The sequence below is a fragment of the Octodon degus genome, unplaced genomic scaffold (genome assembly GCF_000260255.1).
Source record: "Octodon degus isolate 3935 unplaced genomic scaffold, OctDeg1.0 scaffold00051, whole genome shotgun sequence".
NCBI lineage: Eukaryota > Metazoa > Chordata > Mammalia > Rodentia > Octodontidae > Octodon > Octodon degus.
Genome location: NW_004524627.1, coordinates 13,887,866 through 13,902,182, shown reverse-complemented (window position 1 = coordinate 13,902,182; position 14,317 = coordinate 13,887,866). Strand labels below are relative to the sequence as shown.

The following is a 14,317-nucleotide window of genomic DNA, read 5'->3' as shown; positions in this document are numbered from 1 at the left end:
CAAGGGGATATCTGGGGAGCATGTGAACTGAAGCCATCACTTGGAGGTATCCACCCATTTTGACCTGACTGACCGGTGTACTGGGCTACATCCCCAGCCCTTTGTATTTTTTCTGGAATAGGGTCTCACACTAAGTTGCCCAGTCAGGACATGAACTTTTATCCTCTTGCCTCAGGCCCTTGCAGTGCTGGGATTATAGGTTTGTGTGTCTAATGCCTCTTTAATATTTGTTACTTCTGTGCTAACTTCTCCATTCGCTGGAGGCTATGTCATCATCGCTGAGCTATCTGTTTCTCTTCTAATGTGAGCATGCTGCTTTTCAGCATTGGCTATTGACTCTGAATTACATTTCCAGGCAGGAGGTGGGGTGCTCTTGACTTTCTAAGAATCAGCTCTTCAGAAAGACAACCTGTGCTGTCCTGAGCCATGGGGCTCTATTCTCACTGGCTCCACCAGAGTGGCCCATCTTCTTGGTGTTACACACAAGCAGAAGTGGGTGAAGACTCAGATTTTTGTAGTTGACCCCAGCTGGACTCATCACTCTCAGATAATGGTCTAGCTCACTACTGACCTGATACCTTCCTTGGGTCAAATCTCTCCTTATCCACCTGTTTTTGTGAATAAAGTTTTATTGCAACTCAGTCATACTCATTTCTTTGCATTTTATTGTTTGTGCTACATTGGCAGCAGTTGCAATAGAGACTGACAAAGTTTAAAACATGACAACATTTAAGATGTTATATAGCCCTTTCCAGGAAAAGACTTCTACTCCAAGACCAGAATGTGAAAAGACCATATTTTCACTGGAGAAGAATATTGTAATTCTAAGTCTTGGGAAGTCCAGGATGTGGGATGGAGGATCTAAGGCTCTCATTACAAGGACAGCAGACCTGAGGCTGCTGGGAGGCCCGGGGGGTGGGGGGAAGGACTCTGGGGCTGTGTCTGAGCTGGTGTGGGCCCTTCCTGAGAGATGAAAACCGGGCCATGAGTAATTTAGACAGGGAGCACCTTGCTGGGAAAAGAACAGTGCAGATCCATGTTCTTCCCCGTGGAAAAACAGCATCCAGGGACCGCGTGGCATCGGCCCTGATGCCAGCATCTGACATGGCTAATGATGGAGCTGTAAACATACTACTGGGGGATTTCAATGCCACTCACGTGTGACCGAAGCCGACAAATGACAGGGAGGGGCAAGGCAAGGCGGAAGCTCCAGCTTTACTTAAGGCTCCTGTGTGCTCAGGGCAGGTGAGCAGTGCCCCAGTGTTCATTCAGGAGAGCATTTTGTGTGGTTTCCCATTTTTGGGAAAGGAGACATTTGTTCATTTGTGCAATTAAAATGCTAGCTAAAATGTTCCAAGTCATTTCAAAGTGAAAACCACAGGACGTGTGGCTGTGCACATTCACTGGAAAAAGCAGTCTAAAATGTGGTCCTTATCATTTATTTACAGAGATATATGTAGCCCTTCGATTGTGCTTTCCAAAGATACAGACTCTTAGGCTTGTCTATCCCCGATGCCTAATATTGTCTTCTGTAACTCCAAAGAATGAATCCTCCTCAGTGACCCGAGTCAGTCCAGAGGGTGGAGTTGTCCTCTGTAGCTCTTCATTGACTATAGGAATATATTGTTGAAAGATGTATACGAATTTAAGTTTTGGAACTCATCCTATTTTACATGCACCAGGAATATGTTACTCATGCTAAATCTTTACAAAGATTTTGCATAAATTCACTTTTGCAGAAATCTAGATTTTCAGATATTGATGGATTCAAAGTAAGGTGCTCCGCAGGCCAATGTATTCTGACAGCTTTCTTAGCACCTGGCTTGTCCACTATAAGGATGACTTGAAAATTCCTGGAGCCACTGTTCCCTAGGAGTGTAAATATGAGTCCCTAGAGAACCCTGGGGGGAGAAATGCCGTCATTGTGCGATACTCCTTCAAACAAGTTATTGAGTATCTTTCCCACATTTTGGCTTTAATTACTTTTCTTTCACAGTATGAAAAATTGCCAAGTCAGCTCTGGCTGACTAGGTTTTCTTTTTATTTCAAATAATTATAGGACACTAAACCATGTCTCAGGATGAGTATTCAAAAATATATTTTCTGACTTAAATTTGTTGAGAATTTCTTTGCATAAAACTGTCAGCATTTTCACTGAGTCCCTAGAAACACACCATCTCTCAGTGAAGAGTGGCAGCTCAGCAGATGTGCACATGGTCCCCCTGAAATAGGCAATGAGGCTCCAGACAGCCCTGGCATCGAGGACCAAGTGCACTGGTGTGTCCAGAGGGCCTGAGCCTCTGGGTGTGAATGTGTTCATACAGCACGTGTTCAGATGTAGAACTCCTCCACATCATTGCCCCCATGATCAGCTGATGCTGGGGGTAGTGGCACATCGTGGCCAGTCTGTGTGGCTTTGGGAGCATCACAAGGGACTTCTGGGGATGACTCTGTGAGGGAGGAGGCCCTAGGAGCCAGGGGAGCAGGAGCAGTGAGAGCCGCCACCAAAGAGCTGGAAGATCCTTTGGTTAAGAAAGGTAGAGAAACCCAGGGAGCCTCAGTGGTCACCCCACTGCCAGTGGGCAGCGGTCCTTCTCTGGGGCCCTTGTGTGATGACCAGAGGCTGATATATCCTTCAGGGTAGTGGTTCTTCTCTCCTGTGCCATAGAACCGACTGGGTGCAGAATACGCAGAGACCACAGACAGGTCTGAGGAGGACAGCCGCAAGCCTGTGTCCACATCGGTCTCCTGGGCCCCTTCCAAGTCATCAATGCAGAGGAGGTGGCCATGCCTAGGTTCAGATCCCGTTTGGCCTGTGCGACCTGTGTTTGAAGACCACTGTGGTTCACTGCAGGAGGCGGGGGTGGGGCCCACTGTGGGCAAACAAAATAAGGACTTGCTTCTGGGGAAAGACCAGGGCGGACTTGGGGTGCTGCTGGCTTGTCTGGCACACTCTTGCTGGTGTCCGGCAGGCAAGTCCAGCTGGCTGGGGCCCAGGAACAGGCTGTCACTCAGCGTGGGCTGGCTGCTGCCCGGTGTGGGGCTTAATGCGGTGGCACTCGGTGAAAGGGCAGAGTGAGACTGCTCCTCAGAGGAGCGGTGCGTCCTGCTGGGATTGGGAAACCTCTTGTGCACCCTCTGTGCCTGCAGGGAGAGAGAACATGCCTTGTTAGTCAGCTCAGGGGCTTACTGGTAAATGCATTATGAAGCACACTGTTCATTGTTGGAAACTTCTAGCAAGGACTCAGAAACAAAACAATATGAGACATTTTGCTGTTTAAACTCCAGGGCAAAGACAGCAGTGGCAGCGATTGGAGCAGCCTGGGGTGGACCTGTCTATCTGAGGAGGCACCTAGGACCTTATCTAGGAGGAGACAGAACTAGCTCCTTTTCATGGCAGGGAGTAACACTGCTGAAAGTACATGAGAAACGAGCACAAAGAGTACAGGTCTAGTTGAGCACGCTGATGCAGACAAGACTCACAGCCATGAATGGCAAAAAGAACGTGAGAGCCACGCTTCCTCCAACCAAAACATCAGCAAGGCTCCTCCTGCAGACACTGTCTGGAAGTGTTGGGAGGAGGATGCAGGGGATCAGGACTGACTTGGGACTGCATTCCCACACTCAAGTGACCCCAGGGACACTGTGCTGGGGTGGCCCATGGTTCAGGCAGGATACCTTCCACAAATGAGGCACTCTTAGAAGATTAGCAGTCTCCCATCTTTCAGGAATTGCATAGAGCAAAGAGATTACTGACTGAAGACGAACACTGAGGGTCCTCAGGAGGGTGCATAGCGTCACCCTGTGACATCACACCTGTCCTCCCCAGCCAGTATGGCCCCCCTCCAGGAACTTGCTTCTGCTGCACAGGACTGAGCACGTGTCTTCCAAGTGCATTTCTACCTGCTCTGCTTTCTCTTAATTCTCCCTATAGCACAAGACTACAAGCCAACCTCTTAAAACATGGGTTTGGGGACGATGGATCTGGTTTTATTTAATAGAGGGCCGTGTGACTTATGAGTCTCTCTAATAACATTAGAGCTCCAACTGTGGTTTACTAGAAGGGATATTTCCTTTTAGGAAACACGCAGCAGGCTGAGACACTGCTTTCAGAAGGAACACTCCCCCTTGTCAAACTGAAATCTGGTTTTCCCATGGCTTCGTATTTACTGAAGATTTATTATGGGTAAAGGAGGAGAAAGTACAGTGAGACTCTGCTTTTGGCCATGTAAAATTGAACCTTCACTGAAAGGATCAAAAAATTACTAAGGCCAGAGTGTGATGATGGGCAATGCAGAGGGCACCAAGGAAGGGATCATGCCGCCCGGAAGGGCAGGCTTCAAGGCAGAGGACCCTAGGGTGGGTGAGCCTTGGAGGATGGGCACTTGTGCTCTTGAGGGATGGCAGGAGTGAGGGTGTGCGCTGGAGAGGAGGGCCTGAGAGGGCCCAGAAGTTTGGTCTTATTGGAGAAGCAGGGATGGAAGGTCAAGTTGAAATGAAGTCTAGAGCCATGCTGGTTAAGAAGGCCTTTACTTGGTTTAGAAATCCACCAACTTAGCCTTCTTCTGTTGTCCTATTCAGTCTTACTTGTCCTTTGTGACTATAATTTCTAAGATCCTTATTTGCCTAATTTGAGAAATCTCTCTCTCTCTCTCTCTCTCTCTCTCTCTCTCTCTCTCTCTCTTTTTCTTTCTTTCTTTTTTCTTTTCTTTTTTTTTTTTTTTTTGCACAACCAAGGATTGAACTCAGGCCCTTGCACTTGCCAGGGAAGTGTTTTTCTACTGAGCCATCTACCCAGCCAGAAATCTAATACTAGAGACGAACTAATTGACTTGTTCTTTCGGCCAACTATAAGTGAGAGTGTGTTTGGGCTTTGCATGGTGATTAAGAATGAGACGAGACATTGATCTCCTTCACAAGTAGCCCTGTGTCCCATATATATGTCACCATGAGAGTTTTCTATATGTTCTTCAATGTGGAAAATGTCCAGAGAATCAGAGATAGTTAATTTTTGTGAGACATGATCTTAAGTCCCAAGAATGAACAACACAACATTCAAATATAACAAAATCAAGGTTGAAGTCTGTCTAGGGCATGGTGGGGCACAGAGGAATGGTGGTCAATTTAGTGGAAGAGGAGGTAGCATGGGGAAGAAGTGCTTGCCTTGGAAATCATGCTGGACAAAGTCTTGGAGGCTGACAAGCCGTGCACTGGCTGGAGGGCAGTGTGTGAGTGCAGAAAGGGCATCTTCATGGGCTGGATAAAACTGTTGCCCAAAGGCCAGCTGTTGGGATCTGGGAAAGTGATGGGATCAGGAGAACATGAAATTCAGCAGTGGATTAATTCATTCATTAGTTCACAGCCCAATGGACTATTAGGAGGTGAAGCCTTGGCAGTGGGTCACAGAGGTGTGACTTGGGGACTGTATCTTGTCCCTGCAGCTCCCCCACTTTCGGTCTTCCCTCAGGTGAGCAGCTCTTCTTTGGCACACTCTTCTCTGGCCATGATGTTCTCTCTCACCCAGGCCCAGGCCCAGATAATCAAGCCTCTCAGCCACGGACTAAACTTCTGAACTCATAGCCCAGGTCAGCCTTTCCTCTGTTAAGTTGTTTTTCTCAGGTATTTTGCAGAGTAACATAAGCTAACTAATACAGGTGTTCTAGCAGAGAAGTTGTCTGAACAGAGGCTGAGGCCCAAATGGCAGCTCCCAGCTGAGTGGAAAGTGGGTTGGATGGAGGCAGGAGGCCTTTTAGGAGATATCACAGCAATCTTTCATTTCTTAAGAATTGGAGCAAATGAGCCACATATGCAGCTGCTCATACAAGATTCTTTTTAAAAAGTTTTTATTTAGTTATTTGATACAGGGTCTTATATGCAGCTCAGACTTCTAGTGACTCTCCTGCATCAGGCTCCCCAGCACTGGGACTACAGGCATGTACCACCACACCTGGTCTCAGGGGCTGGCACGGTACCCCTGATGTTCCAGGGCTTATGTGGCATGCAGTACCAGGGACTGAACCCAGGTCCTTGCTCTTGCCAGGCAGGCACTTAGACCACTGGACTATTTCCCCACCCCAAGATTCTTCTTAATCATGGATTCAGGTGTTGAGAATTTTCCAAGAGTTCTCTCTGGCTGGTTTTAAGGAATTTCCTCAAACTATGTGAAAGTCTGAATTATGGGTCCATAAAAAATATAAAGCAAAAAGGTGTTAGTCCTGGTGGTAACTTGGCAAGGTGTGGCTCTTCCCAAGCTCACGTGACATGGGCCTGTGTCACCATGCAACCTCAGTTGAAGCAGCTCCAGACTATGTTGGCACTGGATTTTGCTAAATAAGAAGTGGGAAGATTCTGCACAGAGATGGCTGTTCTTTGTGCATGACCTAAACACCAGGGTTTGTTGCAGGGCATTCAACTATCCCCTGGACTCCCACCCTATCGCACCCCTGGGACTGCCCTGATCTGCTCTGGTTAAGGCTCTGTGGTTCTCTGCAGGGCTCTGTTCTCTTATGAGAGAGATCCTTCTTGGCACATATTACCTACTCCTGATCCATAAGCATGGAGGCAGAATCAACATTTGTGATCCTGAGGCAATAGCCTCGGAAGGCACAGGTGTGCCTGAGAGGTGTCACAGTAGGGTGAAAACACACCAATTTTTGCCATCATTTGAGCTTGTCTGTGGAGCAGAGAAAAGGAGGCATGGGCATGCAGCTGTTGGGAGGACACAGTCAGAGGTGGAGGCTGCTTCTGGGGTGCAGAGAAAGCCATGTTCATTATTTACTTTTTCCTGAGGCCAATTTCCCTGGGTTCTCTAGTGCCTTTTCTCATCAATCAGCACCACATATGCCACTTGGTTCCTCTGCATGAATAAAGGAAGCCTTCCTAGGTTCTGCTTCAAGAAATGCAGAAGGTTCAAGTTCCCAGGAAAAGAATGCTAGGGGTCATCTAAATTTCTTCACTGACAGGGAACAGGGTAGTGTTAAGTTTGGCTTAAGATGAGGCACACCTGGCGAAAGATGAATACTTCCTGGTTTAACAAAGACTTAAATGACTGCGATCACTTCACAGAAACATATGTAAATGCTGTCTAATTTTTACTGCATGATGAAGGCAGGAGTCCAGAGCAACCCTTTATTTTGTTGCTTTGAAGAAAGGTGGCACCTGGTCTTTTTCACTGAGGGGTGCCCACATACCAATGGAAGTGCCTGCTGGGTGGGCGGAACTGGGGTTGGCCTGTGTTGTGAATAACTGCAGGCATCCTGGCGTGGCAGCTGGAGGCAGGAGGCTGCAGGGTCTCCTTTCCCCATCCCATGTCAGCCTATACCTCATGTGCAGGACCTGCCTGAAGCAGAGCTGGTAGTGTTCTCTGGCTCTGCCCAGTGGTAGAAGAATCAGCTAGCTTCTAGAAGCAGGAGCTTATTTAACTAAGGAGGACTATGTGTACAAAGAACTGTGCTCCTTTATGTGTTGTTCCCCTGCTGTGGTGCTATTTCTATTTCCTGCCTCTTTTGTCGGCTTGGTCAGGAACACTAGAGGTTGAGAGTGAGTCATGGGAGATATGTCCACAGGTTCTCTGCCAGTGGGTCCTACATGGTGAGACTAGAAAGCTTCACCTTTGTTGTAGGCTTTCAGCCCTTTGGGTTCCCTTCCCGAGGGATAGCAGGTAGCATGAGGCTATAGGATCAGCTTCCTTTCTTCTCTGTGAAGAATTATAGGCTAGATGCTTCCCTGGAATCCAGAAGTTTCTTTTGTTGCTATTTAAGGAACTTTCTCGAAGGAACAGGCTAGCACTACATAAATTAATTTGTTTAGGGCAACCAGCCATGGAGTTCTGGTTATGTTCAAGTCACTGGAAAACTGGAATTCATAAATGACTCACTGAACCAAAGTATCTTTTCTCAAAGGTCTGGGAGTCAAGAGGCTCATTCTCTGGCATTATGGGTCTAAAATTTTCCTCTTAAATTGCTGGTAAAGATGGTTCTGCCCCTCTTCCAGCAATCTGACAATCTCTTGTTTGGGATCAGAGACTTTCCTCTCAGCTTCACCCCTCTTTTGAATGAAGTTGTGTTTTCTGCATAGTCCTAGGCAGAAACATGACCAGTGTGGCACTCCAGCTCTCTAATAAAACAGTGATGGATTTCTTTAACCAGGGACTAATAAATATTAGTCTCAAAAGAATTGAACAGTTGAGTCACATAGGGAATCAGAATTCTGCTTTAAGGAAAAACATTTTGCCTCTCCTATCACTCTGCTCACTGGAGTTTCATACATTTGCTAAAGAAACTGCCCATAGACAAAGCCTAGATTGAATGGTCAGAGGAAAGAGAGGAGAATTCAGAAAAAAGAAGGGCAAGATAAATTTAAGTGGAGAAAGCCCATGTACATTTTGCAAAATTAGTGACATTTTTAGGTCAAAGGTTTGAAAGTTGTCAGAGGGATTCTTGGCATGGTAGGAGGAGGTTTAAGCAACACAGACAGATTCCCTATCTGCCTTTCCTTTATGCCACGAGCAGAAATGCATGGCTTTCCAGAGAATCATCAGTGAGTGCACTCCATCAATTGCATTCCTCAGAGAAGAGCACACAGTGTAATTCAGGCATAAGAATAATACTTATTCTCCAGAGCTGGTACAATGGCAGCGAAGAGATAACCGCTGAGTGATTTCCCCCAAATCCACACCTGAACAGAACCCTCAGCAAAATCCACTCCTTTGCAAAACCCCCGGCCCTTTGGTGCTGTCCTTTTGGAACCTTGCCCTTTTGGATCCTTCCGGCCTCAGGCATGGCTGTCATTTCCAAACACACTGGGATCATTTAAAGCTCTGTGAGTTTCTGTGGTGCTGTCAACGTCCACCTGCTTAGGCAGCATATCTGCCTGTCTTCTGAGTCAGAGCTCAAGGCAGTGTTGGGGAGCCCCATCCTGTCACCTCCCCTGTTTTGGAAAACAACATGCACTCACTTTCCTTGTTAGGAGAACTGCTGGACACAAGGTAGCGATATTTTTAGCTTTAGTATACTTTCAAATATTATCAAATTGGTGATGTCAATATATAATTGTACCAGGAATTTGTAACTATTTTAATGCTCCACATCTTCATCAAGCCTTAGTATTGTCTTTTTTTTTTTTTTTTTTTTAACATTAGCCGTTCTGGTGGACAACGGCACACATTTCCCTGATGGTTGGCTACATGGAGCATTTTTCTATGCCTTTACAGCTCATTTGTAAGTTCATTTTCTTCATATATATTCTGGATTCAGTGTCTTTCTAAGATGCATAAACAAATAACATTACCCAGTCTGTATATCATCTTTTTAGTTTCTTACTATTTTCTTTTGATGAACTGATGTTCTTATTTTTAATACAGTCATTTATTTTTTGTTTTCTTTCAAAGATGGTACTTTTGTTCCATTTTAAGAACTCTGTTCTATCTTGTCTAGTAGCCCATCTGAAGCTGGTGGTGAAGGGCAGCATAGAAAAGAATCTGGATCCCTAAGGACTCTAGACTACCACATGGAGGAGAGAAAAATATGCATCTAATTTTATTTTGTTTTTTATGAATTTAGGACAGGGTCTACAGGGTCTCACTGCATAGATTGGACTCGTAGTAATTCTTCTGTTTTCAGCCTCCCAAGCCCTGGGATTCCAAGCATGTGACACAATGCCCAGTCTCAATCCCCATCTCAGGGTGCCCCGGGGGCGGGGCTGGCACAGCATGCCAGGCATCGAACCCCGGCCGCCGTGCTCTGCCTAAGCAGGCACTTTAGTCCACTGAGCTCTCTGGCTGGCCCTGCATCTAGTTTTATTAAGCTGCTATTTTTAATTCCTGTGATCTCCACTTGAACTGGCGTTTACAGATCACTGACAATAAATAAGCAAGAGACATTTTGCAGAACATTTATATGTTTAGAGGAACGGGGTTAATTACCAAATCTTAGTGCCTGCGACATTTAGAAGCTTGGTGGACTGCCTCTGCAACCGCAGGTGTGTGGGCGTTCACACAGTTATGCATACTTGCAGAGAGTAAACATGGAATAAATCAAATACACAAATACATATAATATAAAATATATATCTTCTAAAACAGCTTCTTATCAAGAAAATTATAAGGTGTTTTACACATGTGTAAACACACACATATCATAAATAGAATTTATTTATTTATTTACACAGGGCCTTTGCTCTGAACTATATTCCCAGGTCTTTTAAGTTTTTACTTAGAGAGTGGGTCTCGGTAAGCTGCTATACTGTCAGGCTGGCTTTGATCTTGCAATCTTCTTACATCAGTCTCCAAGAGGGATGGGACTGCAGATTTAGTGAAAGGAAAAAATTCCTGGGGAATCTGGTATTATCAGCCAAATAATAGCAGTATCTAATGATCATGAGACTCTTTTCTAGTTGAGAAATAGTGGAAAATGAGCATGGCCATTTACTATTTAAAAACATGGTAATTTTTAAAAGTGCCTGATCTAGAGTAAATAAATAAATCACAGCTGTCATTAAAAAAAAAAAAAAAAGAAATACTGGAGCAATGCTTCAAGGGTCTACTTTGTTTACTGTGAGAACAGCTCTTGGGAGCGTGGCAAGTGTCATAGGAGATGGAAAACAGAAAAGGCGCGAGCACCTAGAAGTGCGAGGATTGAACCAGACTACCGATCTGATCTACAGCCTAGTGAAAGAGGAACAAGAGAGAAAATCAAGGCCATGTCCGCAGACTAGGAGCGCAGGATGACAGATCTGGTGACAATCTGTAAAACTGAAAGAAAAAACAAGAGAGAACACCATGGCCAGGCACAAGGCTTTCTGTTTGTTTAAGTTCTCCATATTCCTCTGTCCATATGATTTGTGATTTACTCTGCCTATTGACTGTAAGGTACAGGACTAGATGGAACTGACAAAAGATTGTCAGAATTCCATTAATCATCTCTGACTTCTGTCAACTGCTCTTTATGAAGACTTAAAGCACTTTCCAATTTTACCCCCTCTTCATCTATGCACAAACACCCTATCTCCCCCACAACTTAGGCACCTTCCTCTTCTTCCTTACAGTGATTGTAACACCAGGCCTGGAGCATCAGTGGAGTCCTCCCTAATCCATGGCTGGCCATAATAAACACAAGAGACAATCAGTGAAGGTAGAAAGGAGATATGGAAATATGTAAGGAGCAGGGGGATGTATACTTCCAGGACATCTACTGACCACATCTGCCCCTGACCGCTTATAAGGAGCTGAGGTAGAAGGAGGCCTAGTTCTGTTTAATTGTGCCACCCAGCCTGCCTAGAGGAGGGAAGTGGCTGGTTTGGTGAGTAGTGCTCCCCTGAACTTCAAGTGTGGGACGCTTGTCATTTTTTGGCTTTGACTCCAATCTCTAATTCAGGGACATCTAGGCAGCCACCATTATCATCTGACATATATAAAAATGGGTTGTCAAAACCCAAAGATAGTGTTATTGTGGAGCTGAGCCACTTGGCCATACTGGAAAAGGACTCATACTTAAACTGTGTGAACACCAATGAGGTAGGCCCACTAAGCATCTTACAAACCTCTACTGGCCTTGGCAAGTTTCTACCTCTGCTCAGATTGTTGTAGGAAGCTGAATTAGATAAACGTATTATAGGCAGTCAGACAGGGCTAGACACTCAAAGGAGATAACACAGAAGACAAGATACCTTACAACTGTGGGAGGGACAGATGCTCCTACCATGAGCCAGACCTAAAGAACAAAGATCAAACAAATGCTAACCTCTGTAAAGATTAGCATGCCCTAAAGATTAGCATCCGGCATTGATCTTCACCCTGAGAAAGCCAGAAGGAATCATTATCTGATGGCTACCAGATAACGTCCTGTTCTATATTTGTGCCTTCTTGCCACCTGACTTACCACATGACTTCCCCATTTGGTCCGGGACTTAATCAATTTTACCTGAGCAATGGTGCTTGTAATCCCGTTGGTTGGCCATAGTTTTGTCCCACCCCACATCCAGCTAAGCAAGTTCCCATTTTCTCCATCTTAGCCCCACATGGTTTTACACTATGAAAGTACCTGGAAGACACAGCTTGAATCCCCCTTCTGTCCCTCTCAGACAGAAGCTTTCTTTCTCAGTAGTAAATGTTCTACTCTTAACCTCCATTGGTTCCCAAAATTCATTCTTTGGTTTTAGAGAACACGAACTCGTCCAGGTCAGGTCGGGAGTTATACTTCCCCTATATCATTTGGAGGTCCCACTATCAAGATGACAGCTGGTCATCTATTTCCCTCCCTTCCACTCTCAACTGGGACTACTTACACCACAATTTGAACCGCTGAATACATGTTTGCTAGAAAAGATACTGACAAAGGGCATCCCAAATTGATACTATCATGAAAATATGCCAAGAGGAGAAATGAAAGCAGAATTTATTCAGTGACTTCACAGTATTTCATAATCCTTGCTGAACCTAAAATTGTTTTGCAACCCTGCTTGATGGAAGTTGAAGCACAATTCCTGGGCTGAGCCCCAGGCAGGAGCTGTACAGCTCTGCAGGTAATATCATTGTCTAGCTGGCTTTCTGATTTGTCCTACACCTGCCCTGCCTTTTATTTATGTATTTATTTATTTTCATTTCTTGAAAGAGTCATATCTACTTCCAAGCCTACAGAAATTAGAATGTTCTGGGTGACTTCATATTTTCATGATTATGTACTCTTCAGAACTTTATTTTTTAATTATTTATTTATTTATTTATTTTGGCGGAACCAGGGATTGAACTCAGGCCCTTACGCTTGCTAGGGAAGCGCTTATTCCCCTGAGCCATCTCCCACACCCCTCTTCAGAACTTTAAAAACATCATGATAAACGCTCTTTCTTGCTTTCTGTGAAGTAAACTCTTGTGACCTTCCACTTTCAAAATCTGTGCTTTTGTAAGGCTCTAAAGACAAAGTTAGAAACTCCCTTTTTCGTACACAATTCAGAAAGCTGGGCAGAGAGGTGAGCCCAGCACACAGAAACAGTTTTCTTCTTGTCTTGCCCTCTGCTAGGCTAATTCATTTAGCATTCATTGCCCCCGCCTTCATACAGTTATTTTGGCTGAACTTGTCCCCTCAATTAACCCATCTGGAAAATGATACTGATGATGGAAATTCCAGAAAATACTTTCCACTGCCATGCTCCCCCCTCCATAGTTTTTGGTTGCTCTTATCTGCAAAGCTGTTCTCCTAACAAAGCTGCTCTTTAGCCTTGGGTCTTCATCAGTCCCATGGCACACAGAAGTTCGCTCCTAGGTGCTATCTGCTACCTCACTGGAAACAGAAGCAGTGGAGTGTACTTGCAATGCATAAGCCAGAAACCCAAGGCTACTCACATCAGAAGGGATCGAATGACTGCCCATGGAACAAAGTCCAGGCTGAACTCCAGCCCCTCCAGCCTTGCTCAGAACACATGGATGTCATTGCCACTGGAGATTATAAAGAGTAAAGACAGATCTCATCTTTCCATAAACCTCCTACCTGGGAGATGGCAATGATTGTTGAGATTGGTTTTGTCACAATGGTGTCTCACTCAGCAAATAGAATTTAGGCAGCACCCTAAAGTTGGATAGTTTATTTATTTTAATTTTTTTGTATTTTAGTACAGGGTCTACAGGGTCTCACTACACAGCTTGGATTTGTAGTGATCTTCCTGTTTTCAGCCTCCCAAGCGCTGGGATTACAGGTACGTGCCACCACGCCCAGTCTCAATTGCCTTCTCAGTGTGCCCCAGGGGGTGAGACTGGTACGGCAGGCCGGGGATCGAGCCCTGGTCTCTGCATCTGCCTAAGCAGGTGCTTTAATTCACTGAGCTGTCTGGCTGGCCCTTAGATGGGCTATTAAGAAGCACACCTGAAATATATCAGGGACTCACTTTTGCTATTATCCACAAGGCAGCAGTCCTCTACGTTCTGAGTTGCTCTTTGGGACAGAACTCTGTGTAGCCTTTCTTCAGTAGTTAAAAAATAAGTAAAAACATTAAATAAAATTAATGTTCTTCAAAATTTTATCTTTGAAATGCTTCTGATTAAGATACAGATGCAGGTATAGACTTAGAAATGAGAACACTTGGGCTGGCCAAATAGCTCAGTGGATTAAAGCACCTGCAAACAGGCGCAGGGGCTGGGGGTTCGATCCCTGGGCTTGCCATGCCGGCCCGCTCCCGGGGCACCCTGAGATGGCAATTGAGACAGGGAATGGTGGTGTGTGCCTATAATCCCAGCTCTTGGGAAGCTGTAAACAGGGGGATCACTATGAGTCTGATCTAGTAGTGAGACCCTGAACACTCTGTAGACCCTTCCCTAAAATACAAAAAA

General features: G+C 45.3%; 1 protein-coding gene across 1 annotated transcript in view; it reads right to left on the bottom strand.

Annotated features, from left to right (window-relative positions):
* Positions 1-209: 209 nt before the first annotated feature.
* The window catches only part of Fam124a (family with sequence similarity 124 member A), a 60,205-nt gene continuing 46,097 nt past the window's right edge, over positions 210-14,317 (bottom strand). Inside the window, exon 4 of the mRNA XM_004633101.2 lies at positions 210-3,144. Coding sequence (XP_004633158.1) covers positions 2,332-3,144 — 813 coding nt within the window. The 3' untranslated portion in view covers positions 210-2,331. The remainder of the gene's footprint in view (positions 3,145-14,317) is intronic.